Source organism: Cyprinus carpio, chromosome B21 (genome assembly GCF_018340385.1).
Source record: "Cyprinus carpio isolate SPL01 chromosome B21, ASM1834038v1, whole genome shotgun sequence".
Taxonomy (NCBI): Eukaryota; Metazoa; Chordata; class Actinopteri; order Cypriniformes; family Cyprinidae; genus Cyprinus; species Cyprinus carpio.
This window is the reverse complement of record NC_056617.1, coordinates 16,142,849-16,167,371: the sequence shown is the minus strand read 5'-3', so window position 1 is coordinate 16,167,371 and position 24,523 is coordinate 16,142,849. Positions and strand designations below refer to the sequence as shown.

At 38.4% G+C, this 24,523-nt stretch overlaps 1 protein-coding gene across 3 annotated transcripts in view; it reads right to left on the bottom strand.

Moving 5' to 3' along the window:
* The window catches only part of LOC109086706 (angiomotin-like), a 32,509-nt gene extending 8,404 nt beyond the window's left edge, over nt 1-24,105 (bottom strand). Inside the window, exons 1-10 of one of the 3 annotated variants that reach the window (XM_042748550.1) lie at nt 23,971-24,105; nt 23,730-23,840; nt 23,525-23,644; nt 23,162-23,212; nt 7,692-7,835; nt 5,061-6,078; nt 3,978-4,485; nt 2,896-3,040; nt 591-683; nt 272-417 (exon numbers count right to left, since the gene is read on the bottom strand). In XM_042748550.1, the coding sequence (XP_042604484.1) occupies nt 272-417; nt 591-683; nt 2,896-3,040; nt 3,978-4,485; nt 5,061-6,078; nt 7,692-7,835; nt 23,162-23,212; nt 23,525-23,644; nt 23,730-23,778 (2,274 nt within the window). In that variant the 5' untranslated portion in view covers nt 23,779-23,840; nt 23,971-24,105. Of the gene's footprint in view, nt 1-271; nt 418-590; nt 684-2,895; nt 3,041-3,977; nt 4,486-5,060; nt 6,079-6,866; nt 6,928-7,691; nt 7,836-11,007; nt 13,694-21,896; nt 22,505-23,161; nt 23,213-23,524; nt 23,645-23,729; nt 23,841-23,970 lie in introns of those variants that run through there. The other 2 variants (XM_042748551.1, XM_042748552.1) reach the window with 2 other exon arrangements.
* Nucleotides 24,106-24,523: the final 418 nt, after the last annotated feature.

Genomic DNA, 24,523 nt, shown 5'->3' with positions numbered 1-24,523 from the left:
TGTACATACAAATGGTCACAGAAATCATAGAAAATGTAAATGAATTTTCTTGACATGCGAGTAATTAAATAAACACCAGACGAGTGAGAACCTGAATGTCTGCTTTGTTCTGTCCCAATTTAAAATGCATGCTTTATTTTTTACAGAAAGTAGTTATTAAAAAGTGTGCATATATCTCTGCAAATTTAAAAACTTTATGGAGTGAATAAAAGCATGTAAATCTAATTCCTAAAATTGTACAAGGGTACCATTGGTTATCAATGAGTTCTACCTCCTCCTCCAGTTTGACCACTTTGGCTTGGGCGTTATTCAAGGCCTGGTCACGGATCTCTATGTGTCTGCGCTGGTCCTCGTTGGTGGAGCGAAGTGAATTCAACTCGATATCCTGCTTCTCCTTCTCTCTTTGAATCTCTTTAACTGATTAATGAGTAAAATGTACATTCAGCATTTTCTTTTCCAATATATTACAACAAAAAAATTGTGCTTACAAATTAATGGTATTTCAAAACAAATCTATTGTTAATTTAAATGATCACATTGGCTTCAAGGAAGTTCTAGCCAAATTTTTCTAGATTTAGAGGTCCACTCACTCTGAGCCAGAAGCTGTGAGATGGTTTTGCGATTGTCCTCGGTGCCTTCACACTCTTTTGCAGCGAGCTGCTTGTTAGCCGTTTCCATTCGCTCTATTGAAAGAAAGAGACAATACAATCATACTTTCCCCTAATTTTATGGTTCAAAAATATCACAATGCTTCATAAAGTTTGGTCATGTGCAAGAGATTAAATCAGTGTTAGAAAACAGGATACCAAAACCAGACCATCTGTGTCAAACAGATTTTATATGTGAATGTATTCATGTGAAAGTTTATATGACCTCTCATTGCAAAATGTGGTTTTGTAAAGCCTTTTCGAAATTCTAATACCAAAATAAAAATATTGAATTTTCTTCATGCATTCAATAAATGCAACAAACAGCTGTAATTGTTTTAACAGAGGCTTTGTGCAATATTCTCCATCCTACCAAAACACCCTAGAATATGAAGCTCATATTCCAGGCCTCTTCTCACAAATGATATACCACTGGGACTGGTTGCTCAGCAAATTGGAAAACAAGAATCTAACAAACATTTTATATGTGCCCAGTTCCCAAAGAGTGGTCTTGACATAAGTCATGATGTGCTGTTAAAACTGGCCCAGATAAAAGGGCCATTATATAGTAGGGGTTGCTAGCTTTTTGCAATGGCAAACCATTCATCAGGGAAGCAGGCCAAACGTTAAAACAATATTTCCCCCTGTGTTAAGTCAACCAGACTGTGAGACGAGCATTCCAGAATCAAATGCCTTTCCCCCACTGCGCCTTAGTGCCTCTCAAAAGAATTAAGATTCTAATCTAGATTTAAAATATAGATGAGAAATAACATTTTTGGTAGAAAATTATGCTACAAGTGGATACCACTGAGTTGCAAAAAAGAAACAGCATACTTCAACTTGTTTTGTTCACAGCACAAACATATTAGGAAAAAGTATAGATCGAAGTTTAACAGTTAGGATCAGGGTTTTGTTGAAATCCCTGACCCTCAAAATGAGCAAGAGTAATAATGATGAACGCCTTCGCAAACACCACTAACTATTGATGGTAAGAAATCTACTTTGTTAAAACCTAGGTTTGAATAATAGCAAAAGTAGTATATCAAGCTACAGAAAATATGAGAAACATGGGGTGAAAGAAAGAAGGGCAAGAGAGAGAAGAAAAATTTGCTGTAAAACTCTGGGAGCTCCCTGTGGACTTAAAGTCTGGGCATACTGCCATAAATCAGGGTTTTTCTGTTCTCTGCTGGACTAAAGAACACAGTGAGGCATGATCATAGAGGTGGCCACACTCAGGCAGAGTGGGCCTGCTGACAGCAGCAGAGGAATGAGAGCAAGAAACTGTTGCTTTGGTTTGAACTCCAAAAGATACTATACAGAGCCATGAGAGATCACACAGAAGAAAAAAAACTAAATGAAAATTAAAATGCTTTGAACTTGGATAAGAGTAAGGAATCTCTTTGAATGGAAAGTACAGAATGTTGCAGCCAGGTGTGACCACCGCAACATTCTCATTTACAGACTCCATAGTGTTTGGCCATTGGATTTTCATACACGTAATATTTTCGTACGCATGCAAAGTTCTGTCATAAAACTCAAGATGGCACAGTCCGATTCTAACTCAATCTGACATAATGACATCATTATTCACATGGTGCAGCTGATTGGTTTCTTTTGTTCGTATCAGCAGCCAATGAGTTTACTGCTCAACATTCAAAAGCTCGCTTCAGAAACCCTCCACCTTCCCCTATCCTACAGGGTGAAATCATGTATGTTATATATGGGGGTTATTTCATATGTGTTATATGTGCAGCAGCAGTATTTCTTACATGCTCACAGCAGCACGTCTGAGGATGTATTGGCAGTAACAAGTCATAGTACCTGCTCTGCAGCAGCAGCGTAGTGTATCTATTCCACCAAGACCAAACACATTAACATTTTCATGTACATTACAATGCTAGTTGTCATGACAGAAATAATATTAAGTCTTGAAGCTCCACTCTGCTCTACTGCAACCTGATATATCTTACTGCAATCCAGTAATCCATTCCACTCTGTCAGTCATAAACAGATTTACTCTTACTGATTTCTAAAGCATATTACAAAAAAAAAATAAAAATCAATAATAGTTTACATCAAATTGGTGCACTTTATAATAAGAACAAAACAAATATGCTTTGGAGTCATTGCTTATTCATAAGATTGTGATACAGTCGAAAGGTAGAATTCATGAACACTACTATCATAATAATCTCCTATTACTCTCTTAAACCATGTTTTTCATTGAATTACTCTGTTTTGTTCTCACCTCTTAGATCCCTGTTGAAATCGTGCATCCTGCGCACCTCCATCTCCAGTTTATTTCTCATGGTCTTCTCGAGAGCTTCCCTCTTTGTGGATGATTTGGCCAGGTTCTCATAGACTTCAGACACCATCTGGATCTCAGTCTCCAGCTGCAGAGTTAAGAGAGATTTAACATTGCTGAGGCCTTACAGAAAAATATAATAAATACGTGTTTGGAATCCAAAAGGATATAGCATGGAAAGCTGCCTTGCATGAAATAACTCCAAATCTTCTACACTTTTATACCAAAATGGTGCTGGTTCTCATGCCTGAGTTGGTGCTGGGCCACCTGGGAGCCTATTAAGGAGTTTCCCAACCCTGTTGCTGGAGGCACACCAAGGTTGCATCCGAAAACTTATCAGGCAATGACTTTGAAGGCAGCGTTTTTGCACGAAGGCACCTCATGAAACTGATTTTGGACAGGCTTCTGAGGCAGAGTAATGGTTAAATTATCTACAGCAAAATATTGAGAGCTTTGGTGATAACTAAGTGGATATTTAATTACTGCAATATTAATTTCTCACTAGAAATGACATAAAAAGTGGAAAACGTTGATCAAAAACATACATTTACACACAAACTGAGCACCGACCGCAACTTTCAGACGCCATCTTTATTTTTTGGCTTAACTGTCACAGAATGGAACGCACAGGATTGTGGGATATCAAAGGCAGCGAAGGATACATCTATGCTGCCTTCAAAAATCGGCCAGATGAAGGCATCTCAGGAGACAGGAACTGAAACTAACACTGAATTCGGACGTGCCTTGATGCCTTCCTACCTTGGAATGTGTCCTCCGAAGGCAGCATTTTTCAGGTTTCGGATGCAGCCCAATACTACACACTTTCAAACTCCTCCTAATTAAACTCACCTGATTCAACTCATCAGCTCTTTAGTAGAGACTTCAAGCCCAGAAATAAATGGGTCAGATAAGAGAGACATTCAAAATGTGTACTGTTGGTGTGCCTCCAAGGTGTGGAACAAGACTGGGAAACACTGGCCTATTGTGAACTGAAGTTTCCACTGAATTGAGAACAACAAAATTACCTTTTGTAGTTTGGACACCTTCTCCCCACACACTTCCAGCTCTTGCTTAAGCAAGCGGTTTTCTTCAGACAGCATATCCACCATCTGCTGGGCACGGGCTAGCATGGCGTAAGGATCTCCCTGCATGGAGTGTGGATGTGGGTAGTGTTGTCCTGGACTCTGTTGCTGCTGCTGGGGGCTCTGTTGGTGGTACTGGTGCTGATGCATGTGGAGGCCCCTGGGAGCCGACCCATAAGGATCATGAGGAAACCCGTGGCTCCGCTGATGGGGAGGGTGACCTGGACCATATGGATCCCCCTGGTGGGAACCAGGCCCCTGTGGGCTACGAGCACCAGTGGAGAAGGGCTCTCCCTGGTGACCCATAGGTGGAGGAGGGTTGGAATAGGCCATGATGCTGCTGAGAGTGGAGGACTGAGCACGGGAGAGTGATCCCCCCGATGTAACAGAAGATGAAGGGCTGTGGTGATGGACAGACCTTTGAGAGTGACTTGAACTCTCCTTATTTGACCTAATGAGAGCAGAGCAATAAATAATATTCACATTTTGATTGATTACAAAAGTCTAAACATAGAAAAAACATTAAAGAGGACCTTTGTTGCCCTACAAATAAATTAGGCTAATTTACACCTGCATAACCAACGGCTTCTTGTAAGAGATTAAATCACAGTTGGAGTACAATGACTTGTCCAAAGTGGAAACTATGCAATGCATTCCAACCGTTCATAAAAATATTTTTTCACAGGTCAACATTCCTGGTTCTCTGAAACATAATGGAGAAACTGTCATGTTGTGACATGTTGTAGATGATTATTAGAATTTGATATGCATTTTTTGCTATATGCCACACACTGGCTCTGAGGTGAATGAATTCAGGGAAACAGGCAAAACTGGCTTTTCCCATAACTGGTTTCCTGACAACATGTCCCAGCATCTAAGGGAAGGGCTGTTTTTTAAAACTCATCATTTGGATTTTTTTTAACTGAAAAGTCAAGGAATGCAATTTGTGTTTCAAAGGAGTATTACTCTAATCACTACAAAAACTCCTAAACTTAGCCCACACTGGAGCCTTTAAGTTACACTCACCGGAAAGAGCCATATTCCGGTGGTGGCTGGTAACGGACATGAGGTATGTCAGCCCTGGCTGGCTGGCTTGTGCCACGGTGGTCTGGGTAGAAGTGCCCAGGCTCCTGGTGCTGAGGCTGATGGTGCTGCTGCTGTTTAGGTGGAGAGGGCATTCCTTTAAAAGGGTAGTCTGGAGGTGGGCCTCTGTGTGGGGGCCCAGTGGGTTTATAGTAGTCTCCAGGAAGTCCAGGTGGAGGCAGCTGGGGAGAAAGTGGTGAACTGGTAACAGGTGCATGGGCCTTGACTCCACTGGTAGCCAGCGAGAGCTGCATTAGTCTTTCGCTGAGCGAACGTACATGGCCTTGTTTAAGATCCTTGAGCCCATCATCTTGGTGCACTTTGCCTCCATTCACTCTTTGCACCGTAGGCCTGCCCTCTGGGGGTCGCACCTTAGGGTTGCTGACGCCAGTCACATAAAATGCAGCACCTACTGATTGTGGTATCTGTGGTTGAGGCTGCTGGGGCTGATGGCCACGGAAATACTGCGACTGTACCTTGGCTTGGTCATAGGTGGGCAAGTCTTCAGGATTCTGCCCTTGTCTGCTCACGCAGCTTCCACCACCCGACCCCGTGCCTCCACTGCCACCACCTCCTCCTCCTGCAGTGCGTGTGCTAAGCTTCTCCATGCCACTGTCGGCCTGCAGCTCCTGGCCCTGAGGCTCCTGCCTCGCAATGTGAGGGACCATCGAGTGCTCGTCCCCTGGGCTGCCAGGGCCCGGGTATCCACTTACTGGACCTTGTTGTTGTTGTTGCTGCTGCTGTTGTTGTTGTTGTTGTTGTTGTTGCTGCAAGGCAAGATAATTTCGGCCCTCGCCATAGCGCATTTGCTCCTGTAAGAGCCGTTGCAGAACCGTATGGCCACTACCGCTACTGCTGCTAGCCGATGTGTCCTCTGAAACTGAGGCTGCCGCCCTCATTTCCAGCTCCCGTGACCTGCCTACCTCATGGAAGGAGGAGCTTCGGGCACGGTCCACACTCCCTGCACACAACACCAATGAATGATAAGTGATAAGTTTAGCCACTAACTTTTATCATAGGCTGGACCATAAGTGTATCAAGCTGAAAAAGAATGGAAACTTGGAAATGGAATCTTCTGCATGTTTTTAGAGAAATGCTTGAAATCTCAGATCCCAACTGTCCCAGACTCTTCACACGTTGACATCTGGGCACCACAGTAATGAAGTTTAACAATTTATGACACAAGTACCCAGTTTAAATGGGACAAAGGTAGAACTCTGATGATCTTTAACCACAACTTATTACTATTTAAATGTAAATCAGGGATTCAAGTTTCTGTATTGTCAAGAACAGGAGCCCAGGGTCAAGGTGTTAAAGTCCACCAATGATGCAAATCATATTACCAATACCATATATACACCATATCTCTGTACAACTGCTCCATTTCTTTAACATGCATTGCAGTTGAGTCATCTGATTATCCAAAGCTTATGTCTTAGTTCAAAGCTTAAACCCCAATATCCCTACTGTAGGCTTGAGCTGTAGACACTTAGAAATCACACAGAGCAATTTAAAAAAACAGTGAGCTGTTAAAGCATACAAAGCCATTAGGTGAAAACCATTCCATAACATTAGCGCCAATGTGGGGTGTAATGTGTAGTACCTCTATATCACTACTGCAAGGTTACTGTCATATATATTATGTTTCTCTAAATGGTGATAATCTGGAATGGTTGCCACTACTGGCCTTGAGTTTGTAGTTTAGTGGTTATTATACCATCTAAAAAGTAATGAAGGGGAACTTATTACGTCTATTGTTTTCTGATATTCCTCGCATTCTCAAGGAGGATGAGGCTTTTTTCCGAAACATCTGTGGTGAATAAATAAATAAACGTAAAGTGAGTCAGAAACAGAGCCATCAGTGTACAACTGCTTTCCAACCTGGAAAGCCAGAGAAAGTGGAGACAGAGAGAGTGAAAGAAAAAAATACATTTCATAGTGGCCCGTCCCCAACCCCCCATACTTTAACTTCCACTTCCTGTCATTCTCCAATCTTTCGCTCACTGAGACCTCCTCAGAGCCAATGACAGGGATGGCCACAAACAAAAGCAGGATGAGAATATGAAATGCCGAGGTCACAAAAAAAACTCATGGTTAAATCAAATTAAATGATGGCTGATTTTACTGTAGATGGAGAACTAAAAACTGTTCCTAAAAGATACCTGTCAGCAGATTTATTTTACATGTTTACACATATCAGTTTTTACTGCAACCTTCATCCAGGGGAATTTAAAAAAAAAATGCTAAATTCTACAAATTAGAATTGCTAAATTTACAAACCTTAGGCTCTAGAATTCCTTAAAAAATATGTCATTGCTTTTATTAATCACTTTAAATGTAAAATATAGCCTACATCACTAGACTTTTTTAAGTGATAAAATTATATCCAAAGAGGTTTTACAGTTTGGTAGCTGGAATCACAGGGTAGGACGGAGCCAAGCCGAACTGGACTAACCTATAACATTTAGTACTTCTTTTTGTCCTATTGATGTCCACCCCACCCATCTAGGCTATGGTGTTCTCCAGTCACTGCGTTATTCATTACTCCACTGTATATTCGACAAGGTCACCTACCTCTGTGGCTGCTGTAGACGCTGTCGTGTGTCAATACTGACTGCTCATGGTGCTGACAATGGCTAGGGTCACTGGACTGAAGAAGCTCCTCAAGTTGCTCCAAAACACACAGCCGGTCCGCAAGGTCCTGAACGCCAAGCCACTCTAGAACAGGAAGGCACTCTGGCGAGTTAGAACAATGGGGGTGGGGTCCAAAGACAACCAGAGGGGCTTTTTTTGGATTGTAGAGAGAAATATATTTCATGTGAAAAATAGGGGACGTGAGGTATGTTTGTTTCCTGATTGAGACAGAATGAAAAAAAATCCCCTTGTTTATTTACCCCCATTTTTACAGCCATTAGGGACCACACTGCAGCTGTGTAGCTAGGTGATAGAAAAATACAATGTTCAGCTACTGGACGGAGACTAACAAGAAATGTTGACACACAGATAAAAAAAAGTTTAAGGGAATGAGGCTGGTTCCTGATCAGCTGGAAAAGATGGCAGTGGTTCAAATCCAACTGTGTGTTAGGATATGCAGAGTTTTAAGGGACTGGCATTAGCTACATACTGCCAAAGAAACTCGTAACATTGAATTATAGTGTGTGAAATTTTGATGGTTTAGGCTTAATTCTTTAAAAATATTTAAGATTAGTTCTTCCCAAAATGGATATATTGAAAACTGGTCAGCGATATTTTGCACAAATCCAAAGCCTCTTTGTTAAGGCCATTAAGATTTAAAGATTGTGACATATTCATTAAAATAAAGCACCTTTCCCACCAAATTCTCATTACTGTAACACAGAATGTTTTACTTTTGAGTTTTTGTTGCTCATTTCTGATTTTTTATTTTTTTTTACTTTATTACATTAAAGTTCTATAAAAGGTTAAGGCTGTCAAATCTGTGGTAATATGTGAGATACGTAAATGTTTTAAATATATTATTTAATTCCCATCCCATCCATAAATTTCTTTAAGTAAAATAATATAATTATTTACAGGGCTCTGAACCGGTTCAAGGAACTAAAACGAACACCAGAAACAAACAAAATTTTGACAGGAACAAAACCAGAACCAGAAACGAAATTAAATTTTATAGTTCCGAATAGAATCGAAAATGTAAAATAACCATTAACTGGTTAATAATGTTATTTTATCATTCTATTTAATATTTGAAATTTGCAGTCAACCAATCACAAATTCAAGTAGTATGGCCTATGCAAATGTAACACTGATGCATCCGAGTGAAATGCCCACTCAGCTGTTAACTCCTCATATAAGTCGCAATGACAACGAGGATAGTGTAAGGATTCAACAGATCACACGCACCTGCAGAACTTATGTGAACGGAGAAATCAGAATAAACTAGGCTTACATAAAAGGAATAGCCTATATTGGCCTATAAACAAAATATATTTCACTTAAATCTTTGACAAATGAAAGAAACGAAAGAAGAGTTTCTGTTCATTGTGATGTGATCCAAAGCTCACGGAAAGGAAAACGAGACAGCAGAAAGTAGTTTTCTTTATTTTGCAAATGCTTTTATTTTACAGTTTTATTTGTTTTGCAAAAGCTTGACAGTTTTAAATGATGTCTTGCTTCTATCTGTATACCGCTGGTATGGCCATATCGCACCAGCGCCTCACACACACACAGACACAACATATTTTGTCACATTGCAGCCCGTTCGTTATCAAAATAAAATACAGTTAAAGAAATAAATAAAAAGTTACACTGTTCCGTTGTACAATCTGTTGCGTTAAGCGTGACCAGCGCCTCACTGTGCTGATAGGCTATAGCCGATGTGAAGGATGATGTCGATGCGAGTGAAGTACAAAGCCAAGGCTATTAAATAATAATATTTTAGCATCTAGATACGTTGGGAACATGGAAGCATTTGGATTCGTGCCAAATGAGAGAGGTAGGCATCAGTTTTACCTTAAATTAATTTGTTTTTTGGATTGACATTTTGAATTGAATTGACATTTTTATAGCCTATAGCCTTTAACTTTAGAGGATTTGTTGTGGAGAGAAGGAAACTAATAACGGTGTTTAGATATGTATTCGTATCTTTTATATACATATATATATGTTTATAACGTTTGTAAACATTTTGCTTTAGCGGCATTTTAGCACATTATTTCTGAATGTAATAAAATGCGACGTGAGCCAGTGTGACTTATGTTTTTTTTTTCTCTCAAAACAATTTTATAGGAGTAGCATTTTTTTTAACAATGCAGAAAACATTTTTTAATATCTTTAAAAATACTTTGATGTCGTGCTGTATGGCTATGACTAAGCGCAGCAGGTTAACAGATATCTTCCAGGTTTTTTGTTTGTTTTGTTTTGTTTTTTTGTTTGTTTTTGAGTAAAGAAAACGCTTTACTTTATTATTATTATTTTAGGCAAAGAAAAAGTTTAAGAATAACATTATTAGCCAGTATTTCTTATAGGCAAACTGGTTTCGGAACAATAAAAATACAGAGGAACGCAAGATCAGAAACGTTAAAATATCGATTCTGCTCAGAGTGAACCGAATGCATTTTTATTTTTTTCATTTTCAAGCCCTGATTATTTATTTAGAACATGTCCAGGTCAGAGTGAAATATGACATGATATATTCTTGACAGATTTTGTGTGTTTCACTCATATTTGTCTATTGACAAAAACCTAGAAACTCCCTCTTTCAGACAACACATTTTTAAATGAAAACTCACTACACAAACTCTTGAATCACTCATATACAAAACTTCACATTGCTATGAAACAGTCTGAATCATGCAATAAACCAGACCCCTCTCTAATACGCCCCAACCTCGGCAAAATCAGAAATAGACTACAGATGCCTCCTCCCCTCATACCCCTGCTGACGCTTGAACTTCAAGTTCCTTGACTGTTTCAGATAAACAGTTTATTCCACAGCCAGAGTGCCCAGAAGTGAATTCGGGGAATCTGACATGCCTAAAAGTCCACAGATAGGGCTCCTAACGAAAGTTTTCCAAAGTCTCTGACCTCGGAGTCTAGCCATGATTGTGTCAGTGACACTATCTGTTTACAGTTTAAGTCCTGACCAAGGTATGAAGCATGTCAAGCATGATTCCCAGAACTACAAAACTGGGGGAATGTTTATCTATCCTCTTAACTTCATGAACACGTTCCCTTTAAATTTACTACCTACAACGTGCATAGAGCAAATGCCTCTTTTGTCTAGACTTTGAAAAAAGTTCAAACATTATCATGCTGGGTGACTTGGCATCCCTTTTATATTGCAATCAAGACCAGAAATTTAAGCTATTAAAAAGCTAAAAGATATACATCCAACACAAATTCAACTCACAGATTTCCACCTCCTATCCACCAAAGACGTCTTGGATGAGAAAACTCCACTGAACTCTTCTAACCGTTGACCATTTGTCTTGAGCGGTACTCCTTTGTTCACACGCTTAACGATACTGCTGCAGTAAGCTCGTACACTGAACTAACTAATGCATTCCATCAGGTGTGGCTGTAAGGATAGGTGAGCTGGATCACTGCCAGTTAATTACACACCTTCAAACCTGCCTGCTGCTGTTAACACTCCAACTTACATCAAAATGAGTAGAGATAATTATCAGACACTGGGTGTGCGATGCATATCTGAAATCTGACTAATATAACAGTTGAAAAAAGTTAATTGTGGTTTATACAAATTATTTCTCTATGAAGCTTGCCCGAAACCTCAGAAGTGTCAAGTTTTATTTAATCCAGATTATCGGGTTTGGGTTTTGCTGTTAACTGGAATGTCCAAATAGTTTATTAACCATTTAAATATTTTCACTTTCACAAGGGGCTTCTGATCTTGTTTAGTGTGCTAAGACACTAAAGATGCTGACGTAGTGTTCCTGTGGCTCAGTGGTAGAGCATTGTGTTAGCAGCGCAAAAGGTTGTGGGTTCAATTCCCAGGGAACACACATACTGATTAAAAAAAAAAAATGTATAGCCTGAATGCACTGTAAGTCACTTTGGATAAAAGTGTCTGCTAAACGCATAATTGTAAATGTAAACATAAACATTGATGAGCTAACAAAGTCCATGTGGTAGAGGCCAGACGCGAATGAAAACAAGACATGGGGTGAATGTACGGGGGACATTGCATGCAAAAACTGCTGGACAGGGAGCTAGTGACTATATAACATCTACATTTGATTACATTTATGCATTTGACCTTTTTTTCATAGCGGGAGGAGGGCTCAAAAAGGGATCATCACATTAGGGGGCATTTGTCTAACTGGACTAGTCAGTTGTTGGAGGACTAGTTGATTAGTTGACATTCGTCAGCCATCAATAACCCTAACATGTTGTCAACAGACAAATCCAGGTCAAATTGAGCAAAGGATCCACCTGCTAAGAAAAGTTGAGTAATGTAGAAACAGGTGGCAAACCGCAAGTCCTCTGATAAGAAACTAAAACACCTGGCTTGCCCAAACACAGACAGCAATTATTCCTTCCTCATATTTCTAACCGCTGCCGTCCATGTCTCTTTCAAGAGCAACTAAACGGAGCCAAGAGCAACATGGGTACTGGGCAACAGCTTGCTTTCAAGCTATCTGAAAGAGCGCAATTAATTAAAAAAGGCTTCATCCTCTTGGATTTTTTTAAAGAAACGGCATGTTCAATACACATGTAAACCGTAAAAAATGATCTCCTCTGGTGTGCAATAATCTGTCAATGAAGTTGAGCAAACATTCTCACTTATTACAATCTCACTTCCCTGGCAAAAAGTTATTTGGTTATATACTAAGAAAAGCCGTTTCAAAATGTCTGATTTTAAGTTGCAGTGATAGCTGTAGTGAGAAAGATCAGATCATTCAAAATAGATGTATTCCTCCTATGTAACCTAGTTTCTAATTGTCCAGAACATTCTGAATGGACGCTGATATTGTCTAAATATTTACATTTCATGCACAAGTTTCCCAGGGCCCCCTTGCAGACAGTGTTTACTTGGGTATACTCAGGAATGTGGCCCAGGGTAGGTTTGAGTACAGGCCCGATGCTGGCAGTCTATCAAACAGCCTCTGACAGTACAGTCCTTTCCTGCCCTCATTATACTGAGACACTCCAGGTTCTCAGTACAGCGCTGACAGATGTTCAGGTTAATATCTGATCCAGGTCTCATGTTAATGCTTAACTTCTTAAAACGTTTTGGAATTGAAAACAAAAACTGTTTCTTAACTATTACTTTAGGACATGCTTGCTAAACTTCAAAACTATTTCCAAAAATACCCTGTAGTTTGGTTTACAGGGTGACTAATACCATCACATCTAGTCTTTCAACACACGACTCCTGTTAAATTGAAAGTCTTTTTAGTCATATGACCAGAAGCTGACAATAGAATTAATCACCAAATGAATTTGATTTGAACTGATTTGAACCTATGGAAGTCTAAAGAGAACAATATGTACTGGTGTTGTTGTTAGTGAAAAAGTGTCTATAAAAAAATAAAAATCTAGTTTAAAACACGGGTTCTTAGAAACATAATATTTTTGTTTTAAATTAATGACATAAAAATTTTATATTGTGTGGCCATTGAGCAAAAAGTAGTAACATTTTCCTTACACCTTGAAAACTTGTCATCTAGTAAAGAGTTTTTTAAACCAATATCATGAATTAAAACGTCAAAATATCTGATATTTTAAAATATTCATTGACCTTGACACACATCCATGAGGGTTTACAGGGGTCGCTTTTTATGATATAATTTCCTTTTACATTTAGTTTTTGTTTTTTTTAATGTTGGTTGCACCACTTGACTTTGATTTGGCGGTGAAACGTTTTTCAAATGTTTATAAAGCAGTTTTGTTAAAAAAAATTCTTAATTATTAATAGAACATTTTACCAAACTGCTTGCTTATTAATCTTTTCTTTAAAAAAAATAAAAGTCATTATTTCAGTCATAATTTCTTTTTTCTTCATAGTGATATTAGAAGGAAAACTGAATCAACCTGATATTTTTTTTAAAAGTGAAAGTGACGTGACATACAGCCAAGTATGGTGACCCATACTCAGAATTCGTGCTCTGCATTTAACCCATCCAAAGTGCACACACACACCGTGAACACACACACACCGTGAACACACACACCCGGAGCAGTGGGCAGTCATTTATGCTGCGGCGCCTGGGGAGCCGTTGGGGGTTCGGTGCCTTGCTCAAGGGCACTTCAGTCGTGGTATTGCCGGCCCGAGAATCGAACCCCCAACCTTAGAAATAGGAGTCAAACTCTCTAACCACTAGGCCACGACTTCCCCAAATTTGTTAACTTACACAGACCAAAGATATTTGGAAATATAAAATATGCTCTGCATCCAAGTCACTGTATGAATTTTTTTAATATATTGACAGATGTGGACACAAAAATGAGCGTTGTGTTATTGAACCATACGCATGTTACTATAGGCAAGAACTTTACCCTTTGTTACCACTTTTCAGAGAACTGTGACAGAAGAAGAAACAGAAGAAAGCAAGATTTTCCATAGCATTTTCTTGTCTTACTTCCCGACCTCTGATGAAAATTGCCGCTGGCAACAACGGTAAACCGTCTTAACACTGACGAGTGGAAGGGCTGCATTCCACAAGAGCTAGAGTTTCACCAGGACAACCTCCTGACAACAAAACTTAAAAGCAGGAAATATCAGGAAGTTGACCTTAGAAAAAACCTAGACCTTGTCTGGGTCTTGAAGAGCGAGCAGCCCTCTGATAGTTACAAAAAATGCCACCCCCAACTTTCACAGGCACTGTGTACATAACAGGGGAGCATTAGTGGAATGTTTCCAGTGGTTTAATGAACTCCAGAGAGCTCGTCCATGTTAAGAGTTCTTTTATGCTTTATGTAGGACATGATAACACTGACAATACTGTTATGGGTGAAGGAGGAGCTAATACAAAATAAAGTTGTGTGTTTGAAGAGATACTAAAGAGAACGAGATGATGATGAGGCCACAAGAATAGCATAAAGGCAAAAGATGAAAAATTCATGAGGAATTAAATGTGCTTGAGCGCAGTTTTCTTCCCAGGTTTTTTTTTTTGTGTGTGGAAAAAAAAAAGCCATTAGGTTTTGACTTAAGCAGTTATGACTCACAAATTTGCTACATGATATTGCTAGTCAGTTGCAGGTGCTATTTAGGGGGAGGGACAATCTCATTCTAGAGATCTAATGTAATTCGATAAAAATAATCTAATTGCATCTAACTGGATAAAAATCTGTGCAGTCATCAATAATTTTGGTTTGGTTACATGGAAAAGAAAAACTTTACTTTTAAAACACAATTATCTGAAAAAGTAATTTTAAAAAATATTATTACACCACCATAAAAGATTCAAAAAAAAAAAAACCCATCATTATTACATCATGTTTTTAATAAACAAAAAAAAATACACCCACAAAAAACCATAAACTATTCTCACACGCAAATTCGATTAATCTTTTAGCATGCGTCCAACGAGTGGATGAGACAGTGACAAAGGAACAGTCCGAGAACAAAGACACATGCAGACAGAGAGATTAAGGCAGAAGGGGGAATTGAGAAACACATGGCAGGAACTGAGCAGGAAACGCAACATTCCATTCTGGAAAGGTCTGGCGCTGCAACCGTGGAGAAAGCGTAAAGCTCAGCCTCCCCCTGTGTCCATTACTCCCAGCTCAGAGAAATTCTCACACTGCAGGACTGGAAAAGAAGTAGGCCAAGAAACTCTGACACATCTGCTCCTTCTCTCTACCTCTGTTTCCATGTTCGACGCAATATGTCTTCACCGCATTAATTCACCTCCTCCCTCAATTGTGCTGCTTTCTTGGAATTCAACCGTGATTCATTTCAAGGGATTACGTTCTTTTAAACATGTGAGGGGGCTGATGAAAAGTCAGCGCTGAGAGAAACCAGAGGACAGTACTTGGGGCACTTCGGCGCAGAGTGGACTGTTTTAGTCTTTGTTCTCGGACTGTTCCTTTGTCACTGTCTTATCCACTCGTTGGATGCATGCTAAAAGATTAATCAAATTTGCATGTGAGAATAGTTTATGGTTTGAGGTCCATCTCTTTTTGTTCCTTACAGAATACACCTCCAAAATACAACGCTATTTTGGATACAGTTGTATGGCAATACCATGTTGACTTGGTGACTACCATTATACTACGGTACTCCATGAAGTATCATTATATTGCATGTGATACCATTGAAATTATGCAATACACTTCCATTGGTGAATCTGTGCATCTAATAAAAATGTCCAGGTAAAAAAAAGAGAAATGAATAATTAAATTATTAAATCATTTTACATAAAGAAAATTAAGACATAATTTACATATTTATTATCATTAAGCATATTTATTCAACAAATACCAGCATAATCACATATAAATAATTCAAATAACACATTATTTTATAGTACGGTAAAAATGTTTGCATTAAGGCAAAGAGATTTTGATGCATGAATGTGTGCAACTGTCATGAATATAATGCCATAATGCCTTGATATAAATGAACTGCTATCCAGTTATATAGCTGGTATGTTTAGTGAGATTTACCCATATATCAAATTAGTATTAGCAGAGTATTATTCTCCAATACCATCACTGTAACATGGTACCACCATAGCATATTTTGTAAAAGTAATTATACTGCACATTAACTTCCATACAAAGGTATATTATTGACGTTTCATAAATCATCAGAGATAAGCCTTTAATCACAACTGAGCTTGAGGAAATACTGTTATCCTAAAGGTCCATAAAAGTGAAAGAAAGAGCTGCAATGGAGGCCCTGCAAACCTGTGTGCCATTATGGCAGAAAAAAATGCAACATGAGTCACAGAATAACTCCCTCTATTTCTTCTCTTCCTCTATACTCCAACTGCAACAAGGTCTCTATAATGTGGTTTTTTTCCCCCACAAGTCCCTGATACAGGCCCAAGTATTTGGAAACACAGCGCTGCTCCCCTCGACTCCAGCTCAACCCCCACCCACTCTTCCATCCAAAGCCTTAATGAAAAGCATGTGCTAGAGATGCTTCATCTTTGCCACTGAAGCTCTGCAACAGTTTCATTCCCTCAGTAGGGAAAAAAAACATATTCAGCAACCCCCCGCCCCCCCATTCCCATTTTGTGAGAGGAAAAAAAAAAAATCACATCTATAAAATCTGAAATTTATGACCAAAGTGACAATTAACAGCGTTTCGGTCATGTACGACAGATGTGGGGGATGCAATCAGCAAGATATCGGTCAAACATATCCAGTGTCTGTACAATTTTAATATCTTTGTAGTGGCTTTGTTAATAAACAGGAAGGTTCAAAATGTATTTTAAGATAACATCAGCACATTAAATTAGATTTTTACATTTTAAATTGGTTAATCACACCTATTTTTAAATATTTAAAATGTATATAACAGAAAATTCTATGATACGATTCGACTCTTTATTGATATATACCTATTTTACACAAGCAGTTACATTTTTATTTACTCACAAATGCATCCAAAACATATAAAATAAACATTTATCTTAAATTTGCACATCTTGTACCCCTACTAGGATGTTCACATTCACAATAAAAATACACTTTTTTAAATAATAAAGAAAAATAAATAACTGGCAAAAAAAAACAAGCCACACACTAGATCAGTAATCTTATGACATGACAGCAGTCAAGAAAATCTTTCATGCTATGCTAAAATGTGCAATATTATTTTAAATATATATACAAAAAGAAATTAAAAAAATAAAGCTCTTAAAACTTAATTTGCTTTAAAAACTTCATCTAAAACTTAATTTGCTTTTTTTTTTGGCTGTTACTACTCATCATCAGTCTGGCTCTCAATCAGACATGCAGGGCTAAGAATCTTTTCTAAATTACAAGGAATAGCAGGAAAAACTACAAAGACACAAATGAAGTCACCAGTGCTTTTCAGTTTTTTCAGATAGGTCTAAAAGAGGTTTTCATGTACAGAAATTAATAGAGTAATAAAATGTTAAATAGTCTTCACTGTATAAATTAAATATAGATATAATCCTTATTAAAGTTGCGAACGTTATTCAGTCAACAGTAGTGATTAAATATAGATATAATCCTTATTAAAGTTGCGAACGTTATACAGTCAACAGTAGTGAGATACTGTTTTCTTTTACAGCATTAGGTATATTATTAGTCTGCTTTCACTTTTTAAGACGGAATGCACAGATCCAATATTCTGATTCACGTGTTTTCTTCCTCAATTGTTTTAAGTTAAGATATAACCAACTATGTTTACAGGATATTTGCCAAGATGCACATTTTGCTGTAATTTTGTCAGTATTTGTTCATCCGAGTACAAAAATATAGAAAAAGAGAACGTTAGACATTTGATTGATGTATCGTTACACTCCAGTATATTATATTATATTATATATATATATATATATATATATATATATATATATATATATATATACATACATATACATATAAATAAATATACATAGATAGATATACACACACACACACACACACACACACACACACACATACAGGTGCATCTCAGTAAATTAGAATGTCATGGAAAAGTTCATTTATTTCAGTAATTCAACTCAAATTGTGTATTAAATAAATTCAGTGCACACAGACCGAAGTAGTTTAAGTCTTTGGTTCTTTTAATTGTGATGATTTTGGCTCACATTTAACAAAAACCCACCAATTCACAATCTCAACAAATTAGAATATGGTGACATGCCAATCTGCAAAAGGTTTCCTGAGCTTTCAAAATGGTCTCTCAGTTTGGTTCACTAGGCCACACAATCATGGGGACAGTTGTCCAGAATACAATCATTGACACCCTGCACAAGGAGGGTAAGCCATAAACATTCATTGCCAAAGAAGCTGGCTGTTCACAGAGTGCTGTATCCTAGCATGTTAACAGAAAGTTGAGTGGAAGGGAAAAGTGTGGAAGAAAAAGATGCACAACCAACTGAGAGAACCGCAGCCTTATGAGGATTGTCAAGCAAAATTGTTTCAAGAATTTGAGTGAACTTCACAAGGAATGGACTGAGGCTGGGGTCAAGGCATACAGACGTGTCAAGGAATTTGGCGACAGTTGTTGTGATCCTCTTGTTAAGCCACTCCTGAACCACAGCAACGTCAGAGGCGTCTTAACTGGGCTAAGTAGAAGAAGAACTGGACTGTTGCCCAGTGGTCCAAAGTCCTCTTTTCAGAAGAGAGCAAGTTTTGTATTTCATTTGGAAACCAGGGTCCTAGAGTCTGGAGGAAGGGTGGAGAAGCTCACAGCCCAAGTTGCTTGAAGTCCAGTGTTAAGTTTCCAGTCTGTGATGATTTGCGGTGCGATGTCATCTGCTGGTGTTGGTCCATTGTGTTTTTTGAAAACTAAAGTCACTGCACCCATTTAGCAAGAAATTTTGGAGCATGCTTCCTTCATGTTTCCTTCTGCTGACCAGCCTTTTGAAGATGCTGATTTCATTTTCCATCAGGATTTGGCACCTGCCCACACTGCCAAAAGCACCAAAAGTTGGTTAAATGACCATGGTGTTGGTGTGCTTGACTGGCCAGCAAACTCACCAGACCTGAACCCCACAGAGAATCTATGGGTATTGTCAAGAGGAAAATGAGAAACAAGAGACCAAAAAATGCAGATGAGCTGAAGGCCACTGTCAAAGAAACCTGGGCTTCCATACCACCTCAGAAGCGCCACAAACTGATCACCTCCATGCCACGCCGAATTGAGGCAGTAATTAAAGCAAAAGGAGCCCCAACCAAGTATTGAGTACATGTACAGTAAATGAACATACTTTCCAGAAGGCCAACAATTCACTAAAAATGTTTTTTTATAGGTCTTATGAAGTATTCTAATTTGTTGAGATAGTGAATTGGTGGGTTTTTGTTAAATGTGAGCCAAAATCATCACAATTAAAAGAACCAAAGACTTAAACTACTTCAGTCTGTGTGCACTGAATTTATTTAATACACAAGTTTCACAATTTGAGTTGAATTACTGAAATAAATGAACTTTTCCACAACATTCTAATTTATTGAGATGCACCTGTATATACACCCCTCTATAATGTAATATTTATACAAGGAAAGCAACACCACTGATGAATCGACTCATTCAGTCAACCAGATGGCAAAAACTCTCCATTTCAGTTTGACAGAGGTTGAAACAGAAAGCATTATATACCTCATTTGACCATCTGGAGTCGAATCACTGTCTGAATTGTGGTGGCTTCCCCAGGTTCCTGACATTTTACATGACACATCCGGCTTAAGCAATTAACAGATATTAGTGAATGGTGAGAAAATGAACCTCACCCTTGTGACTGCGTCTGAAATTTAGTGACACATTCCACCACAGGGGTGTCTGACTTTACTGCCCTGAGGTAAGCAGGTACACAACATGCTGGGGCATTGGGTTACACAACACACTGTCAATGATAAAAACTAATTTAGCACTAGTAGAGCCTCAACTTTTTTTTTGAAAAATCATTTTGAACCTGAACATTTATAAACAAAGACATATTACAATTATATCAGGCAGTTTTCAGTTTACAGTCAATTTTAAAAATGTTCGTTGATCATCAGATTACCATTATTACTGACAATACCGCATGGAATTGTTTAGCCTTGTAATCACTGTTTCACACATTCAGTTTTTTACTTAATTTTTGCACTGCGATCAAGCAAAATGGATATCTTAAAAGTTCAGCACAGACCTAAATAACCAACAACGGAATTTGTTGTCAACTTTTCATTATCAGTTTCATCAACATTCCTTAGTTAGCGTCATGTCCTTTTTACCCATGTCTTTTAATGGGTGTTTTTGTATTATAAGGACAAAACAGATTCCCTTGAGGGGGACGGGAGATGTGGTGATCTCAGTTGAACACAACATAATTGTAAAACTTAAGGACTTCAGGCTTTTTGGACTTCCAAAAAGCTCAGTGGAAAAGGCAATTGGGTGATTTGGAGGCTGACTCAGCAAGCAGAACTTTGGCCTCTCTGAAAAAAAAAGAGGGAGGGAGGCAGGGGGCAAAGGAAGTGAGGGATGGAAAGAGATGGAGAGAGGAGGGAAAAGCGAAAGAGAGCTGACATTCCTGCACTGTGAGTCAATGCCGCTAGGCACTTTTCTGGCAATAGCTCACTACCTTTACAACAAAAAGCACTGGCTTTCCATGGCACTGTTCGGATAACAGGAAGAGAGAGGAGACCATCCGAATGCTGAGCGTCCAGCTAATAAAGCTGTGGGTTCATTCTGGGAGTGCGACGGACATTTCTTGGAATGTCGTCCATGGCTACCCCAGTAACCCTTTTGGAAATCTGAGTAAACAAGACCTCCCTACATTCAGAGGGAGCACTTAAATGCAAAGCACTCAATGAAAGCATTATGAGCCAGGGCCTGTACAACTGCTAGCAATGGTTAAGTAGTAAAGGCCAATTAGTTTCACCTAATAAAGCCTGAGCGTTCCTCATAACTTGGCCTCTTGCTTTGATTTCCAATAACACATGACTGCATTCCTGCCCTATGTAGTGTGCATATCTGTGTCCTGCTCCCCCTCGGCCCTGGGCGGCATTCCTCAGAGGAGTGGGGTGACATCCGTCAGCAGGGCCTCTAACGATCCCGTGCAACCTAATTCATTACTTAACATAAATTACAATAGAAAACTAAGAACAATGGAAAGGTAAATAGGGTTGACAGCTATAATGAATCTTCAAGAAAATGTGCCTTTTCAACAATCAGTTAGAATACAGGCCTGCCTTAAATATAATTTCTGCAGGACAAATATAAAGCCTACCTTTTAGTAGCTTATATTCATATATTATTAACAGTGCACGTCGCATTAATGTATGTCTTAAGGCCATATGAAGCAGGTTGACTTGTAGCAAATATGTCAGCATTGCGCATGTCATTACAGCGTCCTATCAACAAAGTAACAGCAATGCAGATTTCTCAAGAGCATTCTCATTCACTGCAAGAGGATGCAAACCATGCGAAGTCTGGATTTTCAGAAACTAAATAATATACTTACGGCTACACTAAAGTTTTTACGTTTTCAAAGCACGACACTGAGTAAGCCTCATATTTACAGTCGCATAAACAAGTTTTGGTAAACTTCTGCAGGCTAAGTAAAACGCGCTCTCTTCAATAACAATCCTTGTAGTTCGAATTAAATAATGACTGTTTATAATAAATATCTGTTAAAAGCTATTTACCTTCATAAGGTTTCGGCAAGTCCCGCTTTATTTCGATCTGCAGTCCTGCGTTTAAGTCCGTTACAAGTTTTCTGTTGATCCCAAAGCCTCTCACACGCTTCACAGATCGTCAATCCGAGGGGACTTTCCGATAATCTATGCACTTTTTCTCATATAAAACGCGTTCCCTCTTCTTCCCCGTGTCTTTTTTGAGCTGGTGAAATGTGTTTTCCAGTCGAAGTGTGCTGTGAGGGGAAGGAACTGGGCTGCCCTCCTCTTCATACGGACTGTGAAGTCCCCGCTACAGAGAAATTACTCAGGAGTTGTGAGGAGAAAAAACAGTTCCCCTTTGCAGAGGACTATAAGGGAATCAAAAGGACTTTTTAAACCCAGGAGAGCCCTCCTTCGGAGAGTTTGCCGATTGTTCCTGTTCTTCTGTTGGCCTTAAGGAACGTCGCTCAAGCAACAAAGTGACAAAAAGCTTTTGTGTGTCTTTAAGATCAGGAGCCTGTCAAAGAGTCTTGTGTGGAGCACAACCCACCGCAGTGACTTCAGAGGAAAAATTTTGCTTTTCTCCACAAGAAATATTTGTCTATAATACAACTCTTAAACATTAATGTTAAAATAAAATAATGAGTACTGATAACTAACTTTACCTTGGGATACTTATAGCAATTACTGCAGCTATTGGACAGTCAGATTTTGATGAATGTTCAGTCATCATGTGGTTTTTCAATGTACCACCTTTGTTATCAATACATTTTTATAGTAACAAATGGATTGTAATCAATCATAATTTAATGGCATGCAGTTAGGAGCTGTAAAATATAAAGACTAAGTACCATCTCTTATAGCTTTTTTTATTGATAAAATTTCTTTGTAGTATCAGAACAGCTACAGATCAAAATCCGCTGAGTGCATTTGCAAAAGCTTAATGATAATGGCATGACATCAGGCGGTGCATAAAAAATGCCTTTCTACTAAATAAACATAGCACACCCTATAATGCTTCTATCCTTTCTTACGGTCGAAGATGAATAGCGCCACATGTGTTTGAAGTAATGGTAAATGTTCAATGGAAGTGTTTATTTTGGGGTTTTGGATACAACAAAGGATTGTTACTAACAGGCCCAAACCTGCACAATAAATATATTACTGGTATTCATGTAAATTAATGTGCAGCGACATTATGTCAAGGCAGGTAGTAAAAAAGTTAAAACCATGCCTGAAAGTGTCTTTTAGTTTATAAAAAATGTAAGACTAAAAAAAAAAAAAAAAAGTCTTACCTAAAACTGAACCAGTGACTTCCAAAAGATCTAATCCAGAAACTCCATGTTCTGTGAAGACATGAATATGTAAAACTATGTTTATGTACTCTATTAATCTTTTGAGGAGTAAACATATTGATGAGTATTATAGCAATTGTGTTTGAGGTATCACAACATTTTTGCAAACATAAAAATAAGAGTGAATCTCAAAACATCATGAGAGTTGAAAACTGTAATTGAGCGCCCTCTTGTGATTGCGCCAAGTTTAACAAAGAAAAAAAAGATTACTTAAAAGTGCAATACAAAAAAATCTACTGCCTTTTCATTTTAAAGTCTTTGTGATGTAACTCTTCAGATGTTCGATGAAATGAATCCCCTCACCCATAAAACTCTGCGCATATTGAGGAAATCCAATATGCTTTATCCATGTGGACACTTGGTCTGGGCTCCAGTCTTCGACTGAAATCATGCTTGCATTTACAATCTCCTTCTGCATCGTTTCTAAAAAAAATACAGTACACAAGTAATGGATATACAAACAATAAACAGTTAACTAACATAAAGATTCTGACTTCAGGTTCTTTACCAAAGTTACTTGTTGAAGTGAAGCGAGTATAAAATCCTATGAAATCCATTTCATTGGATCAGTGGACATGTACAGTAAGCTATTAATCTCCATCTTCCACTGCTGCATGTCCTGGAAAAGAAATGCTCACGGTCTTTGCTGACTCATCGTTCAGTAAAGTCTTTACTCACTGACTCATTGTTCACGTGTGCACGGTCCTATATAATTTTACTGCGGTTAAAAAGAACAAAACATAGTTTACCTTAATCCCAGAAACAGCCCTGCACTTTTCGCTCACAGCTGTTGTTGAATGACGTATACACACCTCGGCAGGTGAGGGCGGAGCTAAGGCAGTGCCGTGCATTATGGGAAATGTAGTTTAGAGTCTACCACCTGCAACAACAGCTTAATCACACGACCAGCCGTAAAGTAACATTTCTAGGTTTATTTCAAAGGAAGATCGGTATGGTACAGCTGTTTTGACTCACTCAAGAGAATAACAAAGACTCACATAGCGACGGTAAAAAAAATAATAATAAAAATTAAAAAAAAAAAATCAAACATTTGGGATAAACTTATTTATTTTTTTATTGCTTGGCCCTAATCCTCTTCCGTATGCAAAACATCACTTCTACGTGTCAATAATAAAACAATCAGTGAATCTCAGTTTATTTAATGAACGTGAGTATGGTTAGTGAAGGTTTATGGTGGTCCATTTTATTCAGCCAAAGTGGGCCAGCAATATTTAACCACCTTACAAGAAAAAATAATATTTATACATACTAATTTATAAAAAAATGTTTTTTGTTTTTTTT